The sequence below is a fragment of the Lissotriton helveticus genome, chromosome 5_1, assembly GCF_964261635.1.
Source record: "Lissotriton helveticus chromosome 5_1, aLisHel1.1, whole genome shotgun sequence".
NCBI classification, from domain to species: Eukaryota; Metazoa; Chordata; class Amphibia; order Caudata; family Salamandridae; genus Lissotriton; species Lissotriton helveticus.
In genome coordinates this window covers 1,873,351,269-1,873,368,979 of record NC_136065.1, presented here as the reverse complement: position 1 = coordinate 1,873,368,979, position 17,711 = coordinate 1,873,351,269, and the positions used below count along the sequence as shown (strand labels likewise).

The window sequence follows — 17,711 nt, the reverse complement described above, 5'->3', positions numbered from 1 at the left end:
ACATGCACCAGAGTGAAAATGGAGATGAAAGGAGAAAATGGAAAGGATTTATAACTTCCAAATTCTCAAAAATTCACACTTGCTTTTAGTCCCACAAAGAATGGATAGTGACAGAAAAGGGCAAAAATATTGACTGTATCCCTGGATGGGAGGTGCGGGGCAAAAGGGCTAGAGGTCTCATTTTGTGTGCCCATGGTAGTCCAAATGGGATCCTTGACAGGTGTTACCAGCTCTAAAAGGAGTACAAGATGTGGTGTTACACCATCAAGCAGTTGCAACCCCTGGGTCAAACACTGGGTGAAAACCTGCAGGATCTGGTGGAAACACCAAATCGCAAATGTCATTCTATAAAATATCATAATGGGCAGTAATATTGGGAATACCAGCCATTTGTTCAATTTTCATGAGTAAACAAAGGTGTGGACGTTGTCCTTAAATAGAACATTATAAAAAATTGTTTGTAATTATTTTTTTAACATGGCCTTTCTGTCTTTGTTTACTGTAATTATCAGTTTGGGATTATTAAGCCAGCTGTAAAAACATTTTAAAGTAATTGTTTCTAATATTTACCTCTTTAAACCCTGATCAGAGGAAAGAATATCGGCTTTAGGTGACTTTCCTAATCTTAGTACTGGCCAGGACATAGAAAATACTGGTCATCCCAGTAAAAAACACTGGAGAGAGGGGGCAGTAAATTGGCTAAAAGGATATTAACAATATAATATTATTTAATACGACACACTTTCAAAATGAAAATACTTTTAATATCTTTTTTCTAATTTCCAATATGTTGCCACCTGACCGGTTTTGTACGGGCAACACCAGTATTTTGCTGTCCCGGCCTGTAAAAAATAAGCAACATTGCATCAAGCCGCTATTTTTAGCATTTATCTGTACATACTTGAACTAGAAAATTTAAATAGGAAGAACTATTAAATGTGTTCTATAGTTGCGTTAATGATCTATAAACAGGGTCGCTAGAATTATGAGGCAGGAGTGGACCAAATTAGCATCAGGGATGAGTAAATTAAGGTGCATGAAATGGCAAGTTATGCATCCTAATGCAATACGTTTTTTTAATAATATTACTTCATTATTTGATCATTTTTCAGTTTAGCCTGCTGAAATCTATTGTACTTAATATAAATCTGAAAAGGGGCTAACGTTCTGCCTTTGCTTTCCATTCATTCCCGTGCTTGCCACTTACTTTTCGTCCATTTCTATTGGTTGTAGCATACCATTTCCTCTTCTTCTCCATGTGTTCTTCTTATACGTTTCCCATTATCCAAGTACACTGTGTCCAATCCCCTCTGTCAAACTTCTTTTTTAATTGTGAGCACTGTTGCCATATTCTGCTGTAACTTCCAGTTTGTTTTGCACGTTAAAAACTGCAGTTCCTGAGTTATTAATCCCGTTTGCGCTGTCACTTAAACAAGCTATTTTGTAAACTGAAACAGATTTTGTAACCCTGTCGCAACTTCTCTCCTTTGTGAGTAAGTGTTCGTGACTTACTGTATTGCGTCTGGTATTTTTCAAAATAGGACTTTGTTGAAAACTTGGTGATCACTGTCAAAGCAATACCATCCTTTATCATTCCAGGTTGGTTTAAGGCCTGTACTCAAAACATTTGTGATTGGTGTGTGAAACGTTTCTTTCGGGTGTTGAGTGAGGTGCTTGCCATTTATCTCTCATTAAACTGGCTACAGTCAATAGTCTCATATTTTGACAAAAGTCAAGGTGATATGCTCACAAAAAATGTTAGCTTCTTGTTGAATGCTAATTATGACTTTAATGTTGAGGAAATCTATATTTCATGAATAAAAACTCACTGCATTGTATACACCACTATGGCATTAAGAATAGGAAATGTACACTTTTTTCCAGGCAGTGAATTTTGGATGTAGTTTGGGCAATCCGGCATGCAAATTCACTTCCTCAGAGAAAATATATATATTTGTAATCCTACGCATAGCTGCAACCGTCATCACTTTCCAGAATCTCAAAGTTTTGTATCGAGTGTGCTTTTGTTCAGGGTGTTTTTGTTTATTTCTTTTTTACCTGGCTCAACATATCGATGCATTTTACTTTGAAAACTTCAGTCAATTCACTCCCCCTTACAACAACTGGTCTGGCGTCAATGGCGCTTAAGAGAGACTCTATTGCGGAAACCAGATGTGAAGGCTAAGATTAGGAAAGTTATCACTGATTACTTAAAAGCAAACAACACTGTGGAGGTACCCCTCCTGATGGTCCGGGATCCATTAAAGGCAGTGGTCAGGGGGAGCTTATATCCCTCTCGGCTGCCGACAACAAACAGAGGTACCTCAAAAGAGCCGTGGTCCAGGAGATGGTCAGGGAGCTTGTGGGAATTCATCACCGAACTGGGGCCCCCAGGGTGTGGCACCAGTTGGAGGCAGCCCGGAAACAATTAGCCTGACGGGATCAAGACAGGGCAGAATTTGGCTTAGTACGTCTTAAGCACCTGTATTATCTCAATGGCAATAAAAGCGGCAGACTTTTGGCCGAGCGACTACGAGCCCAACGTCAGGCTAATACCGTTCACTCTCTGCAGACGGAGAGTGGGCTAGACCTGACGGATGACTCCTCTATAGCAGACCAGTTCAGGGAGTTCTATGCAGCGCTGTACTCGAGGCAATCTGCCCCTCCCGAGGACATAGCAGAATACCTTTGTGATGCCCCGTTACCAAACTGAACGATTCTCAGGCATCCTCTTTTCACGAACCTATCCGGCTGGACGAGGTTATCTCGGCCATCTCGAGGCAGAAACCTTTGAAGTCCCCGGGACCGGATGGCTTCTTCACCTGATTTTGCAAGGTTTTTGTGTGGAATGTGCCCCGATGCTCACTTAACTCAATAGCAGACTCAGGTTCTCTCCCGGCTTCCATGTTAGAGGCAAATATCACAGTTATCCCCAGGCCAGTCAAAGATCCAAAACTCTGTGCTAACTATCGCCACACATCACTCCTCAACCCAGACTCAAAACTCTTTACAGGCATCCTGGCGGCGCGCCTGAACCCCTTGATGCAGGGGCTTATTCACCCTGATCAATCGGGATTCGTCCCTGTGCCGATAATACTAAGAGGCTACTACACCTTATAGATAAGGCCCACTGACGGCAAGGGTCCAGTATGCTATTTTCGGTCGATGCCGAAAGGCCTTTTTTCTTAGAGCAACAATGAAACACTTCGGTTTTGGAGAGAGATTTCGATCCTGGGTCTTCAGCGGATACCGGACCCCTTGAGCGTCCGTGAGAGTCAATGGGGGGACTCGGGGTACTTTTCCTTTTGCAGGGGTACAAGACAGGGCTGCCCGGTATCCCCTCCTTTACATGAAGCCCTTGGCACAGCGGGTTTGCAAATACAGCCTCATCAGAGGGACACCTTTAGGGGGAGAAGAACATTGCTTCAGTCTGTATGCAGACAATGTCATGGTGATGCTGGACGACCCGGTCAGGAGCCTGCCTCCCTTCCTGGCTGAGCTGGAGAAGTTTGTGGCAATAGCTGGGCTTCGCATGAATCTACACAAGTCCTGTGGTCTTGGACTCACAGTTCCCCCTCTAGAGCTTGATGAGCTAAAGCATATGTATCCTATTTGCTGGGCGGACGACTCAGTCCGCTATCTGGGCATCCAGCTCTGTAGGACAAAGGAACAAACAAATACTTTAAACTATGGGGCACTACTGACCCGTGTCCGATCAGAGCTCAATAGATGACGACACTATCCCCTCTCCCTCCTGGGCCGCGTACCAGCAACTAAAATGACTATCCTACCCAGGGTCCTCTTCTTCTTTCAGGCATTACCGCTGTCTCCCCCAGCTGGTACGATAGCTGCCCTTCAGGAGACACTGAATCACTTTGTTTTGGCGGGTAGAAGACCAAGAATGAGCAAAGAGCGGAGCTGGATCCCCCTGTGGAAGGAGGACTGGGGTCCCCTGACTAATCAGATACTATCAGGCGGCCAGCTCTGTTATCTTGTGGAATGGGCCAGATCCGAATCCGGGAAGAGGTGGCTGTTCGTGGACAGGGCTCTGGCCGGTATGTCATTGGCGAAAGTCCAGTTTCTGCCCTGAACACACTCAGCCCCAACCTTATACTTCTCTTCCATCTCAGGTTCCTTGCTTCGAGCCTGGGACGTGTGTATCCACAAGGGAAGATTGACCTACTTGCCCTCCCCGGAGCCCAATTGCAGATAACCCAGCATTCACGCCGGGCATTGGGGTCTCCTTTCAGATATGGTGGGAGTCACCCTGTAGGGCGATAGGCCGTTTCTTTAATCATGAGGGGCCGGGGTCCTTTGCCGCCCGGAGAGCAGACTATTCCATCCCCGAGGCGGAGCGGTTCAGATATCTCCAGATTAGGCATTGGGTGACACATCAGTAAACTCGCACAGGGCAGAGAGGCCGTTGACGCCATACAAGAGATGGCTCTTGGGGAAAAATTCAGATAAGCGCCTCGTCTCAGAGCTATACATTCTACTGCAGCCTCCTCAGACCGGTGACATACCCCCCTTGCAAAAACGCTGGGAGTCTGAGCTCGGTCGCTCGCTCACCCTCAAGGAATGGCACAACATCTATTACAGGGCACAGCATACCACTCCCAACATGGCAAGCACCGAAGCGGTGGTCAAATCACCACCTATTGGTACCTAACCATGGTGCGATTAAACAAGGGTAACCCGACCCGCAGTGATGCCTGCTGGCGACAGTGCGGGGCTAAAGGCACGTTCTTTGGGAGTGCCCAGTATTAGCAGCATTTTGGTCTACAATCTTAGACAACATTGATACCCACTTCTCTACCCAGCTCCCTAGATTCCCCTCGTACACCATACTTGGATTATCTAACCCAATCACTTTCCCGCACACTTCCCGTAGAGGCTGCCAGATCAGTATAGCCCTGGGACCTGCGCACCAGACCGTCTTGGCAATATGGGGTTCTCTCCCTGCTCCGACCCATATGGCATGGCTTAGATGCTTGTGGGACATACTGGGGGTGGAGAAGCTCACCCTATCACTGACATCACGAGATGACACTTTCCGAACAATCTTGCAACCCTTCATAGCCTTGTTGACCAAGGACTTTAGAGAGTTGACTTGTCCCCAATACCTGCGGCTACTTCGCTTGACTGAACCCGATACATCCTAGTTCGTAGATCACTCAAAAAGGAACATTCCACTTCCCTGACATTATAGTTTACTCAGCTGATGGTACTGGGACAGGTTGGGGGGGATGTAGGTGGGCATGGTTGGGTGGGAGGGGGGTTGTTTTTTTATGTTTTGTTTTTAGATTTATCTCTAGATCCTTAAAAGTTGTATCTTTATAACGCATTTAGAGAGATGTTCTCTAACTCTGTATGCTCTTGACTTGATTTGAAACTGCAGTAATGAAACAGATGTAAACATAAAACTTCATTCAAATCTCTTACATTCAGTATTCAGAGCCGAGCAGGAAAGATGCCTAGACATCGTAAACCCTACAAGTCCACACAAATCACTACACAAATTCTGGTAGCATAATATAACATCGTGATCGTATTGTTTCGTAATCTGTGTAAGCACAGCACAGAATTTCCGTCTTTCTTCACTACCTTCATTTGGGTCTAGGCGAAATGAACAGGGAAAAAAGGCTTGCAGCGCATGTAACAATTTAGTGTCATTTTTAACAGGACAGAAAGAAAGTTACTGTAATTTTCCAGAGCGTCTGGCTTTCCAGACTGTCCTCTGGTTTCGTTTTTTAGTACGTTTGTTTTTACATTGGCAAAGCCAATAGGTTTTGCCTACGCATTAAAACAAGAAAATTCATATTGGGCTGTGCTTGTTTTTCCAGCTGATATAGCACATTTTCTCTCTGAATGGAGTGTTTTGTCAGCAGTGGTTTGGCCTCAGAGACCTGCAGGGATGCGCTCAAGTAAATGCGAGAAACAGCCATGAAGGACCAGAAATAAGTAAATTTTAGGGCTGGTGAAATGGTGTGTGCGATGATGCACGGTTCCATTATTAATTTGATTTCTAGTATTTTGAGGATCATAGTCTGAGAAAAGTGCAATGTAAACTTGCCAAAATAAAAACCAGCAAAATTAACTAAATTCAAAGGAAATGTAAATTTGCTTAATTCCATAATGTATTTTAAACGCAGACACTTCTACATGTCTTGTCTCTCGCTAGTTGCCAACCTCCATCATAGTTTGTTTTATATAGCGGGAAGAGCTTGGAGCGTTTTACAAGAACGTGAGTTACATTACGCAAGGAAACGTTTATTTTTACAAGCATGGGGGAATTAAGTGTTTTTTTTTTCATTTGTTATCTCGCTCTACAAATGAGTGCATCTGCATGCCATCTCCTTTCCTCCCGGGTGCTCTTCTCACATCGTTGCTTTAAAACACTTATCTGTCAAGAAGTTGCACTCCCATCACTGTGTAATAATCTAGAGCACCTGAACACACACCGCACCTCTCATCTTGAAAAGAGAAGCAGATGACCTGATATTTTGTTGTCACTCATCGTGTGGCCATGCTGACGTCCTGGTATCTTACTAAAGAAGTCCCGCCCCCCCTCTCCCAAACAATGTATTCATTAATCTGTGCATACTGTGCATGTGGCTGTCAGTGGGAAGGGATAGGTCCGAGTGTTTGTGCAAGTGTAGGGCAGGTGCATCCATAGGGAGTGCCAGATTACAAGCAACGCGCCAAATAGCCTGTTTAAAAAACAGGGAGTGCTCCAGTGGCAACATAATTTTTCTGAAGCCCAGAAATATCTTGGACTTTTCCCGTAAGAGATATTCTGCAAAGGAGCTATAAACCCTCTTCTTCTTACCACTGTGGCCATCTTCTGTAGCACAGATCCCATTCTTCCTACCCTCTCCAGTTTCCATAATAAACAGGTGAATTACTTCAGTTTCCGACCTCTGGCCACTCATGCAATATTTTACACAAAAACGTTTACAATGTTCTGTGGTAATAAAGCGGACGCCCTTCAAACATTTTTTTATTGAGCAAGTGCCTCAAGGTAAACACACAGGGTCAAAATGGGAACAGAAGCCCAGGAAAGAACAAAAACAATGGCACACGTTTGCAAATTATAGCTTTTTGCGCAAATCTAACTGTCAGTCAATGTTTCCAACACACGGTAGAAGCTGACATGAGAATGATTTTGAATGTCATTTACTGTCATGTATCATCCACGGCCCTTGCCTGGCACAGCTAGTTCTTTGATGAGGAACATTATCATGCGACAAATGTATGTTGGCATTGGATGTTTGGGAGCGGAGGAAGGTACTTGTGACTGGGCCACAGACACAGAACTACATGCTGCATGCATGCTAGCACTTGTAGCCTTGTAGCTGCTCGCACAGTTTTTTTTCTCTTCCAAATTTTTTGGTTTGTCCGCTCTGTTCGGTTCCTCTTATTTCTCTGTCTCGTTGTCTGTCGCTTTCTCAGTTCTACTTCTAGTTTAGGCAGCACAAGGGGGCATATTACCAACCAATAGAGATAATTTTTGTCTCTAACTTATTTAGAGACAAAAATTATCGCCGCACATCGGCGATTTTTATCGCAGATAAACCTTGCTATTAGCAAGGTTTATCGCAAATGCGATAAAAAACGGCCGCAATGCATGAATATCGCTGAAAAGTCAGCGATATTCATGCATTATCGAGCAAATGCTCTTAGCCATGTTATCCACCTCCCATTGGATAACATGGCTAAGAACTGCTCCTGGGCAGGTGTTAGCTTTTGGAGATATTCGCGCTTAGCTCGACTATCTCCAAAAGTTGGTAATAGGAGATAGCGATGTTAGCGACTGTTTCCAGTCGCTAACATCTTGGCACGCCCACTTTGCATGTCATTAGTGATAAATATCACTGACATGCAAAGCGGGGCCCAAGATGGTCGCTATCTCCTATTAGCTGTCGCTAACTGGTGTTAGCGACAGCTTGGTAATAGGGAGATAATTTTATCTCCGCTTTCTTGGCTTTTAAAGCCAAAAAAGCGGAGATAAACCCCCTTGATAATATGCCCCAAGGACTTTTGGCTCCCAAGGCAAAATGGTATTTTGATGTTCGGTGCTCAGTTTCAGTTAGTTAAGAGACCTTTTGTTGCAATCCTGCATCAGTTGTGGCCACTTGACTTGTTACTGTAAGACCGCCTCCCCGCCTTCTTACAGTTTGCAATTGTGCCCCTTCCTTCTTGCACCCTCTCGCCGTTGCTTGCTGATTATGGCTCTGCATTTTACAAAATTCCTGTCCTCCTCACTTTACCTAATCTCCCCATGGTTGCACACATTTAGTGTATGTTAGATGTCTCCCTACCGCAGGTTGCTGTTTTCCACTGTTAAACTACCATTGAACACACCCTCTCCACCCCCCAATTTACAACAACATAAAAACATGTTTTTCACATTTTTAAGTTCCGCCTTCACAGCGCTTCCACTGTGCTTATCAAATCTATTGTATTTAATATAAATCTTAAAAGGGCCTTAGATCCAGCACCCTTGCTTTTCAATGGTTCCTGTACTTTACACTTACTTGTCCTCTGTTTTTAATGACTGTAGCATACTATTTCCTGTTGTTCTTCTTGTGTGTTTCTCTTAAGAATGTCCCGAGGCCCAAGTACTGTTTTCATCCGCTTTGTGGGACTTTAAAAAAAAACTTTTGCCTGCACAACATTTGCCCTGTGCTTGTTTTTTACTTCCTGCCAGTGCATGGCTCTCTCCGTCCCTCATGTTGCTCCTCCCTTTTCCCTCCTCCCATGCACCAATTTAATGCGCAGGACGAGTCCAGACAATTTTACTCAGACAGAGAGGGCCCTCCTAGGGCCCTCCGTGCAGCGCAAAGGTACTTGTAAACAGATGTTTATACTCTGCTTAGCAGGCAAAATCGTGTGTTTCTGCCCGCGGCTCAGCTCAGGGTGACGCGCTTCGCCCCGACCTCAGTCGAGGTGGCACAGTCCTGGCTGGCACCCCTGCCCTGGCTAGAGCTGACGATTCAAGTTCAGAGCCTCTCAGCCAGTTGCGGTTCATCTGCCCGGCTCCACCCCTGCACCTGACATCCTGTATACTGCCCTCAAAACCTTCATGGTGCTGCCTGCCCTACCTGTAGTACCGACCTGCACTGTCTGCCACTGAGGCGCTAACTCCTCCCCAAGATTAGCCTGACCTCCTGCTCCTCCCATGTGGAGGATTCACCTCCCACTCCTGCGCCCTTCTCACTGTGGAATATTTCCGTCCCAACTCAGGGTCTCTTCTCATGCACCTTCCTCCACTGTGGGGATCTCACCTCCCACTGTCTCCTACGTCCTCTTCACTCCCATGCCAATGCTCTCCTCCCTCTCCTGCACCTTCCTCACTCCGTCCACTCCTGTGCTCTCCTCCCCCGTGGGTGTTTAATCTCCCACTCCTGCTGTCTCGTCCACCCTTCTTACCATGAAATATTCCCATCCCACTTCAGGTTCTTCTCCCTCCCCTGCACCTTCTTCACTCCGCCCTGTCCCGCACCTTTCTCGCTCTCCAGCACCTTCTTCACTGCACTACCCCCATCCCGCCTCCCCCACTAGGGCTCCTTTCTTGGACCACCCCGGGCTGTTCTGTGTATGGAGCCCATCTACTTTATCCACGTCTATAGCCTCCTCACACTAGTGATTGCACTTTCACAGTTAGTGGTTTTCTTTTCTCTCACTAAATGTTTATCATTTCGTGACTGCCTCGCCCCATGCTGCCACACTTGCCTGCTCCTACTGCATTCCCTTTTACACATTCGACTGTGAGACCAGCAAATCATCCCCCACCCTTTCCATTGCATCCTTTCTCATTGCAATACATCAGCTCCCGGACAATTTGACATGCATTACTGTCCCTCCAGTTCCTGCACATTTCTACACATCTGTTCTTTTCATTTTTATTTTCTTTGTCTCGCACTCTTCTCCATTACCGTAAAAACCTCCTCCCTGCAAAGTGGACCTTTGGCATGTGTGACACTTTCAGTCGTTTTATATAACAGGATGTTGTATGCTGTGGTTTCTGAGCTTATACTGCCATTATTAAAAGAAGTGCAACACAACTTGCAATTTGTTGCTTACAGGCTCTGTTACACATAGCACAGGGCCACTTGGGAGCCATGCTTCCTACAGGTCTTTTCCTTTCCCACTTTACAGCTCTTCTGCACTCTTTGGATTCTCTTATCTCCCCCACCCCTGCCCTTTTTAGTTCTCAGACACCAGACTGTGCATACAATATCTGTTGAGAGACTTATTGGGGGCTTACCCAGACATACAAGGACTTGGAAACCACCCATTGCTTTCCATTGGTTAGCTTTATTTAGGCCAAATTATGCAGTAGGGTTGACTAAATTATGAAGCAATAAAAGGGAAATTATGTGGAATAAGGCAGCACACTTTGTGATAGTATTACTTTATTATTATGTCATTTTTAGGTTTTGCCTGCACAGCTCTTGCGCTGTGCTTGTGAATCTATTGTATTCAAAATAAATCTTAAAAGGGGCTAACATCCCGCCCCCTTGCTTTTCATTGGTTCCTGTGCTTGCACTTACTTTTCCTCTGTTTCCATTGGCCGTAGCATACTATTTTATGTTATTTTTAAAGCTTTTGCCAGCACAACACTTGTTCTGTGCTTGTTTTTTTACTATCTTCTGAGTGTATGGCTCTCTCTCTCTGTCCCTCCTATTGCTCCCAATTTTCCCTCCTCCCATGCACCATTTTAATGACCACCATCAACCATCTCGACACCTCCCCATCTTGGCCAGTGTGAGACTGCTGCCATCTTGGAGTCAGGCAGCAGTCACAATAATAAGAAATCAGGAGACGACACTGCTCTAGGAGTGATTATTGGTTGTGCTTGAGTGCATAGAGGTTCGAAGCCTTTGGAAACTTGCTGCATTGCAGCAAGAAGTGTCTTCCATGCATGCATGCATAGTACCGGACGCAGCAGCTACATTCCTCGGGTACCTGTGCCAGGAACCGTTCTTCTTGTGTGCGCATGTGTAGTCTTTTGCTACAGGTGCTGCGAGCCGTGCTACCTGTGTGTACATGCGTTGTCCTTTGGTAACTGTGCCATGGGACGTGCATCTTGTGTGCGCATGTGCCGTCAGTTTTTGCAGCATCCTGGATGTGTGCAGTAAAAACATCAACTAGTTTGTGATCTGCCGGACGGTCCCTGCTCAGATGCCACATGTGATAGAACAGACAAGCTGTGCTTCATCAAGAACCTGGTGAGCTGTGCCCAGAGAGCTGTCTCTGGCATATTAGGAAACCGCACGGCTTTGCCTCATTTTGTAACTTTGCACAACACTTACATACCTTTCACCTACTCTCAGAAACCACTCACCCTGCACACTCACCCACCATTTACTCTGCACTGTTACCCTGACATTGTCCTGGCAGTCAGATACTGCTCATCCACCACTCACACAGTCCTGATTCTGCACTCACTCACAATTGGCATACCTTTCAGCCGGCACTCACATTCCTCTCACCCTCCACCCACACCGCTCACCCTGAACTCAAACCACTCATCCTGCATTTATACTATTGACATACTGCTCACCCTATACTCGCACACCTCTTACCTTGTGCAGGGTAACATCTCTGACCCTGTACACTTGCACAATTCTCATTCTGCACTGAACACACATCTATCACCATGCATTGAGACAGCTTCACCTTGCACTCAGGCACTTATCAACTTTTTGTTTTATATTGTGCAAACTCAACCCGAAGGTATCAGAGCGCTTTACATGAGCACCAGTTGCATTACAGACGGCCACATTCATTTTTGTTAGGCACGGGGAGACTAAGTGATTTGTCTAGAGTTCTCCTTGCACTCATACACTGCTCCCACACCACTTAACCTATTTATTATCCCATACTCAAAAATGTATGCATTTACCAATGCTTGTTAAACCTGGTACCACTCTATGGGTTCCTCATTAGCACCAGCGTTAACATCCAACTATAGCAATAAGCAATAGAAAGGTGACCAGTCCAACTTTGCAAAGAGGCTTCCACTTTGCGCAATACGTGTCGTCATATTTTTTACTTTTGAACCGTTTGAGCTGGAAACAATTGTTTTGTTGCTAAAACTGTAGATAACGTGGCAGAATATGGATTATGTGACAAATGAGGCAAATCTATAATTATGCGCACATCGCATAATTCCAGTGGCCTTGTCCATAAGTAATAATTAAACAAAGACAGAAAAGTCATGTTACAAATCCATTCATACGATTTTGTTTGCAGTCCAATTTAATACCACCTCCTGGCCTTTGCAAACTGTTAAAACAACAAATTACCGTATTTCTCCCAGGGGTAGGTGGCAGCCCACTCTTTGAGGCATGGGCACAGCCTTACTCTAGAGAAGTTATATTCATTCCATTCCCAAAATATTTTAAAACACATTAAGCATTAAAATAGTAGCATAACTGCACCAAACTTGCACCCGGCTCGTATGCGCTAGTTTATTGTCGAATTTAATTTTGAAAATAAATGACTGACAATGTCTCTTTTCTCTCCCACCATCACAGGGCAGCACATTGGCTCGACAGATGGGAGCGGTGGCTTACGTCGAGTGTTCGTCCAAGGTGTCAGAGAACAGCGTGCGCGACGTGTTCCACGTGACAACGCTGGCCTCCGTGAACCGGATACATAAAAATCTAAAGCGCAGCAACTCAAAGAGAGGACTTAAGCGTGTGTCTCAGATGCCCGGAAGGACGGACTTGTTGAATGACACAGAGATGAGAAAAGATCGGGCGAAGAGCTGCGCCATCATGTGAAACTGCGGCCAACGACTGTGAAACGATGTGTGTTGTATTGTTCATTTTGTACAGTAGCCGGCCCCATGACGCGGTGGCAACGCTGATAGTTGCTGGAGCCCGTGTGTTGTACCCGAAGCTTTGTTTTCAAGCCGGGGATGGGGAAACCCTTAAAACGCCCCGCCTGCAAGTAGGGGTGCATGCCACCCCCTTCCTGCGGAGAGTTCGGGGGCTGGTTTTTGCGATGCGGAATTCTTGGAGAAGAGTCGCTCAGCAGAAGATTGCTTTTTGGTGTTGGAAAGCCTGCGCATAGGTGATTCCAAGAATAAGAGTGTGTGTTTTCTGTTAAAATATACGTTCTCTGATGCTTCTTTGCCTCTTTTAACCTACTTGTTCATCCAGCCATACATCCACGACCTTGCCAGGGTGTTCAGGTCGATCAGTACAAAGCCGCGACAAGAATTGGTGATCCAACCCTCCTCCCCCGCAGAGTCTGAATATTGGGTCATGTTAGGGACTGACCAATTTGACAGCAACACATGCCCCTATTGTGACCTAATAGTTAAAAAAAATTACTCTACCCTAATGCAGTCCTCCTTGACGGCTCGCCCACCAATAATCACCTTCGGGAGGGGCTTGCTGACAGCCAGACACTTAACACATTCGGAAAAGGTAACTATTTGCAATGCACAACATTAAAAAATGTAACATTAGACTAGAATTCCGACATAGAAATTTTATTGCACAGAGAAAATGGTGTTTTCAACAACAGAAATGTAAACTAAGCTTTAGACTGGGTGCTGTTTATCTTGTATGCCTGTGTTGGTGGAAAAAAGGACTCCTATTTGGAGTTTTAGCTCCCCTAAAAGCTGCTGCACTACCCGACCATTTCCTATTTCTTATTATGTTCAGTGGAGCACAACGTTTTGTGAAAGATCCTACTGTAGAAACGTTGGTAAATGTGACAAAGTTACACTTTCCAGAATAGTCTAAAGAATACAATTGATTACAGAACCCTACTGTGCTGTCGGAGCCCCACGCCATATTGTGTAGTCTTAAAGTACCATTGTAATAGCAAAACAGCCCTACTGTCATGTTGGTGAGACCTATTTGGGTCTCATATAGCACAATGTGGAACCCACGAGCGTGGGTCTGTGAGGACATGCCCCGGTACTAAAATTCTTGCAAGGAACACCTTACCCCCAAGGCTGATAGAGTGTTTCATGCACTCGCCCAGCTGCTAGTGAAAACTATTGTAATCACAGTAGGGGACATGTTTTGAGGCCTCCTGACGATGTTACATTTTATAAAGTCGACAGCAGATTTATGTGGAATTAGGGGCTTCTAAAGAACCCACCACCGACAGCAGAAAATCACTGTTCACCTCTGGGTCTTCCCCTAGTGCGTGGATTAAATTAACAGACCTGGAGCGTTACTCGTGGTCTTCCTCCTGGCACATATATGAACACTGGCAGGCTAAAAAGCGACAAATGCATACTTGTTTAAAACCAAAACACCAATTCAGAGAACACTGTGAGTGTGATTGAAAGCAAAATACCCTAGTTATGGAGTGTCATTGGACGAAGGAATGGATGTTTTAGGAATAGTGCCTTGAGCAGGGATGCTTTGATATTTGGTACTGAACAAGCAGGGCGAGGCGATAAAGGATACGTGTGGAAACAGGGGAAGTTGCTAATGCAATATCCAATCCACTGATTACACTAGACTCTGTAGGTGTCAACAATTGTTTTAGCAGACAAGTGTTGCTTGAAAGACTGGCATGTAGGGAAGACTCAGTGTCCTCAGATTAGCACCAATGCTTGAATTGAAATGCACCGTTTCATTCCAGTGCCTCTTTAGCACAGCATTATATAAATCAGGAACAAGTAGCCATCTTTTGGTAGAGGTCATTGTCTCAGTGCAAAATGCATTAGGAGTAATCTCAGCCTCTTCTGCTATTTGATAGCGCACACTATAGCCCAAACACCGCTTTTATTCGCAGACCTGTATTGCTGAACTTAGCATGTACATCCCTTTCTAAATCACTCTACGTGTCGTTAATAACTTTATGTAGCACATTGACCTTTGAGAAGGGCGGAACAACACCTCTGGCCGAGCTAGGCTCCCAACAAACACTGTGATTTTGGGTAAGTCTGTACCTTAGGTTAGAGCTCAGTAATGCAGTGCTTTAAAGCTTCTCAGCACTCTCTCCGTATTTGGAGAATAAAATAAACCATATCAATGTGATTGCAGGTAAAAAAGAAATTATGCAAAATCATCACTATTGTGTGCAGTAAAAAAGAAACTATCTGCATAATCTCTGCCCCTCTTGCACCAAACTTGTAACTTCAATGTTTCGACTCATTGTATAATCTTGAAATGTTGCTTGGAACTGGAAAAGGTAGAACGAGAGTGTCACTCTGAATATTTACATATCCATAACTAATGCTTGTATCTTAAGTGACATCTATTGATAAAGGGTTGGTGAAAATTGATGGTAGTGGGGCATAGATACTCGCGTTTAATGGTGTTTTGACACTGCACAAGATTAAAACAAGAACATCAATAGTGTCATTAATACCAAACGTCTAGTTCAGCATCAATTTCCTCTGGTTTGACTTTTATTTCTTGCAAGCATACAGCCTTACTCAGTAACACTAAAACCACCTAGGACAGCTCTACCCATCTCTGAAATGTCTTCATATTTTCCTTTTTTTCATTCGCTGTTAACATTATTTTACTTGCACTAAAAGTGAAGCAAAATGTAATGCTTGCCTTTATAACGCTCCTCCTCTCGGGGTCACTCTTCAAGTGCCTCTTTTTTATGCTCTGTGTGTACTAAGGGTGAGGGGAAGATGGATACCGACACCCTTACTTTTACTCATTTGCAAATGTGGGAGTAGAACAGCATGAAAAGTCTTTCTGAAGAAAATAGAAACTCAAAATACCTTGGCAAAACAAGCAAAAGATAAGAGACTGCTTCTCTGCAAACCCTTTAAAAGTAAGCCCTAAAAGTTTACATGCTGGGTCTAATTGAGTTAAGTTTCTGCACATTGGTCTGCCTTGAAGAAAATGGGTACAATTTTAGGCATGCATTCAGCACTCAAAATCTGGAATCTTAAAATCTCTTGGTTATTTTTAACTGTTGCCTTCACTAGTGTTGCCATTCTGCATACTCTGTTCAGTGCTTTGGTACCCTCAGGCAAAAATGCTTACATAATGGGAGTTAAATAATAAATTACGTGTAAAAAGCATCACATGCTAACCACCTATCTACAAGGCCCCACATCAGACCTGGATGAAAAAGTAATTGATTATAATTTGTGAGAAGTTAAGCATCTTCCTGTTTTACTTTAATCTGGCACTTTACCAAGGCTGTTCTCTTTTTGTTGCGTCTTTTTATTGCAAAATAAGTTACATGTTTCTCAAGCAACGTTTGGAAATCTAAAGAGTGGCAAGTGAGCTGTTGCCCATTTTGGAATGCACAAATTGCTTTAAAGGTTTTGTTTTTACCACAAAATGACAAATTAATAACCTTTTGCTCATTTACGTTTTGAAACTGTTCGCAACACCAACATCCTTTCTCAGCTGTACAGCGCAGAGCTGGAATAGTATGGTGTTCATTTAAAGGTGTTCTTCTTTAAACATCACTATCACGTAATCATTTTTGATGGGGCTCATCCGGGATGCAAATGATCTTCTCATCGTTGCGTAGCATGAAACTTGCTACTGGAGCCCTGAGTAAGGCTGGTCATTTCATCTTCAATGTGCCGAAACGTTCTAATAAACAGGTGCTGTATGACATCAATTGGCTCTGTAATTTCATTTTAAACCTTGAGCAGTCCGATAGCTGTGAAGAACAGAAACTTCCTTCTGCACAGCCCACTATGCTTATTGTAAGAGTCCCCTTCTCTGTCAGCCTATGTTTCCAGCATTCCCATCACCACACTATAGACTTTTTCAAGCTGCAAACAGTGTTGCATGGTTCCTGCCTTGGAAAAGAGAAAAACCCAAATGTGTATACATAGTAAATCTATGACAGAATGCACAGGATCGTCTGATCGCTTTCTTCATATCCATCCAGCAGGGCTTGGTCAACTCGGAAGAAAACCTGCAACCGTTCATTGCTTCTAATGCTATCTCTAATGCCTTTGACTGCAATCTTAACTTTGACTTATGTCACATTTACACTTAAAGGGAGAAATGACAACTGTTTCCTATACACTAATCCTGTTGGACTGAGTTTACAGGAACCAAATAAAATAATGTTAATGAAAAATGTCTGATGCTTGCTTCATTAATGTTTCTTCTGAACCACCCTCTCCCAATGTTATTATTTTCTATATGTTCTGCATCTGTGTTTTGTTGTAACAGAAAACAATGTCACTGCTAAATGTGCTGCTCTGCGTCTTTCCATCTGAGCACCGTTCTGTACATAAATCAATCGCTCAAAATCATAATGCAGCAAGCCTGTTCTGTGAATTCTGTGCACGTCCATCAACAACCTCCCCTTTGCCCCCGCCCCCGCATCTCCCAGCACCTCTTTCGGATGCTCGGCACAGCTCCAGCCCTCCGAGTCATCTCTAGCCCTTGCAGCAGCCTTGGTATCACTCTTCGCAAATGAGACGTGAAAACAGCTCCCACTTTCTTATTACAGTGTCTGAAACGTATGTACGCGGTAATGATGGAAACCGTAATGGAGTGAGGAGTTCTCTGCCCAGTAATTTCCAGTTGGTTAAGACTTCATGAGCCTTGGCGTTAGTCAGTAAAGGTAAACGACACCAGAGCGTGGCGCGGGGAAAAGGTAGGGCCGTCGGCTCTTTTTCTCGTTGTTAAAAACAATGAGAAAGAGTAGCTGGAAATTCACAGGCTCAAGTCCTCCTCACTGCACCAGTGGCCTTGATATAAATATACCCCGCTGTGTTTGGCTGCACAACA

The 17,711-nt window shown here is 44.3% G+C and overlaps 1 protein-coding gene across 1 annotated transcript in view; it reads left to right on the top strand.

Annotated features, from left to right (window-relative positions):
* The window catches only part of RND2 (Rho family GTPase 2), a 212,708-nt gene extending 195,656 nt beyond the window's left edge, over positions 1 to 17,052 (top strand). Inside the window, exon 5 of the mRNA XM_078645316.1 lies at positions 12,546 to 17,052. Coding sequence (XP_078501442.1) covers positions 12,546 to 12,794 — 249 coding nt within the window. The 3' untranslated portion in view covers positions 12,795 to 17,052. The remainder of the gene's footprint in view (positions 1 to 12,545) is intronic.
* The last annotated feature ends 659 nt before the right edge of the window (positions 17,053 to 17,711 follow it).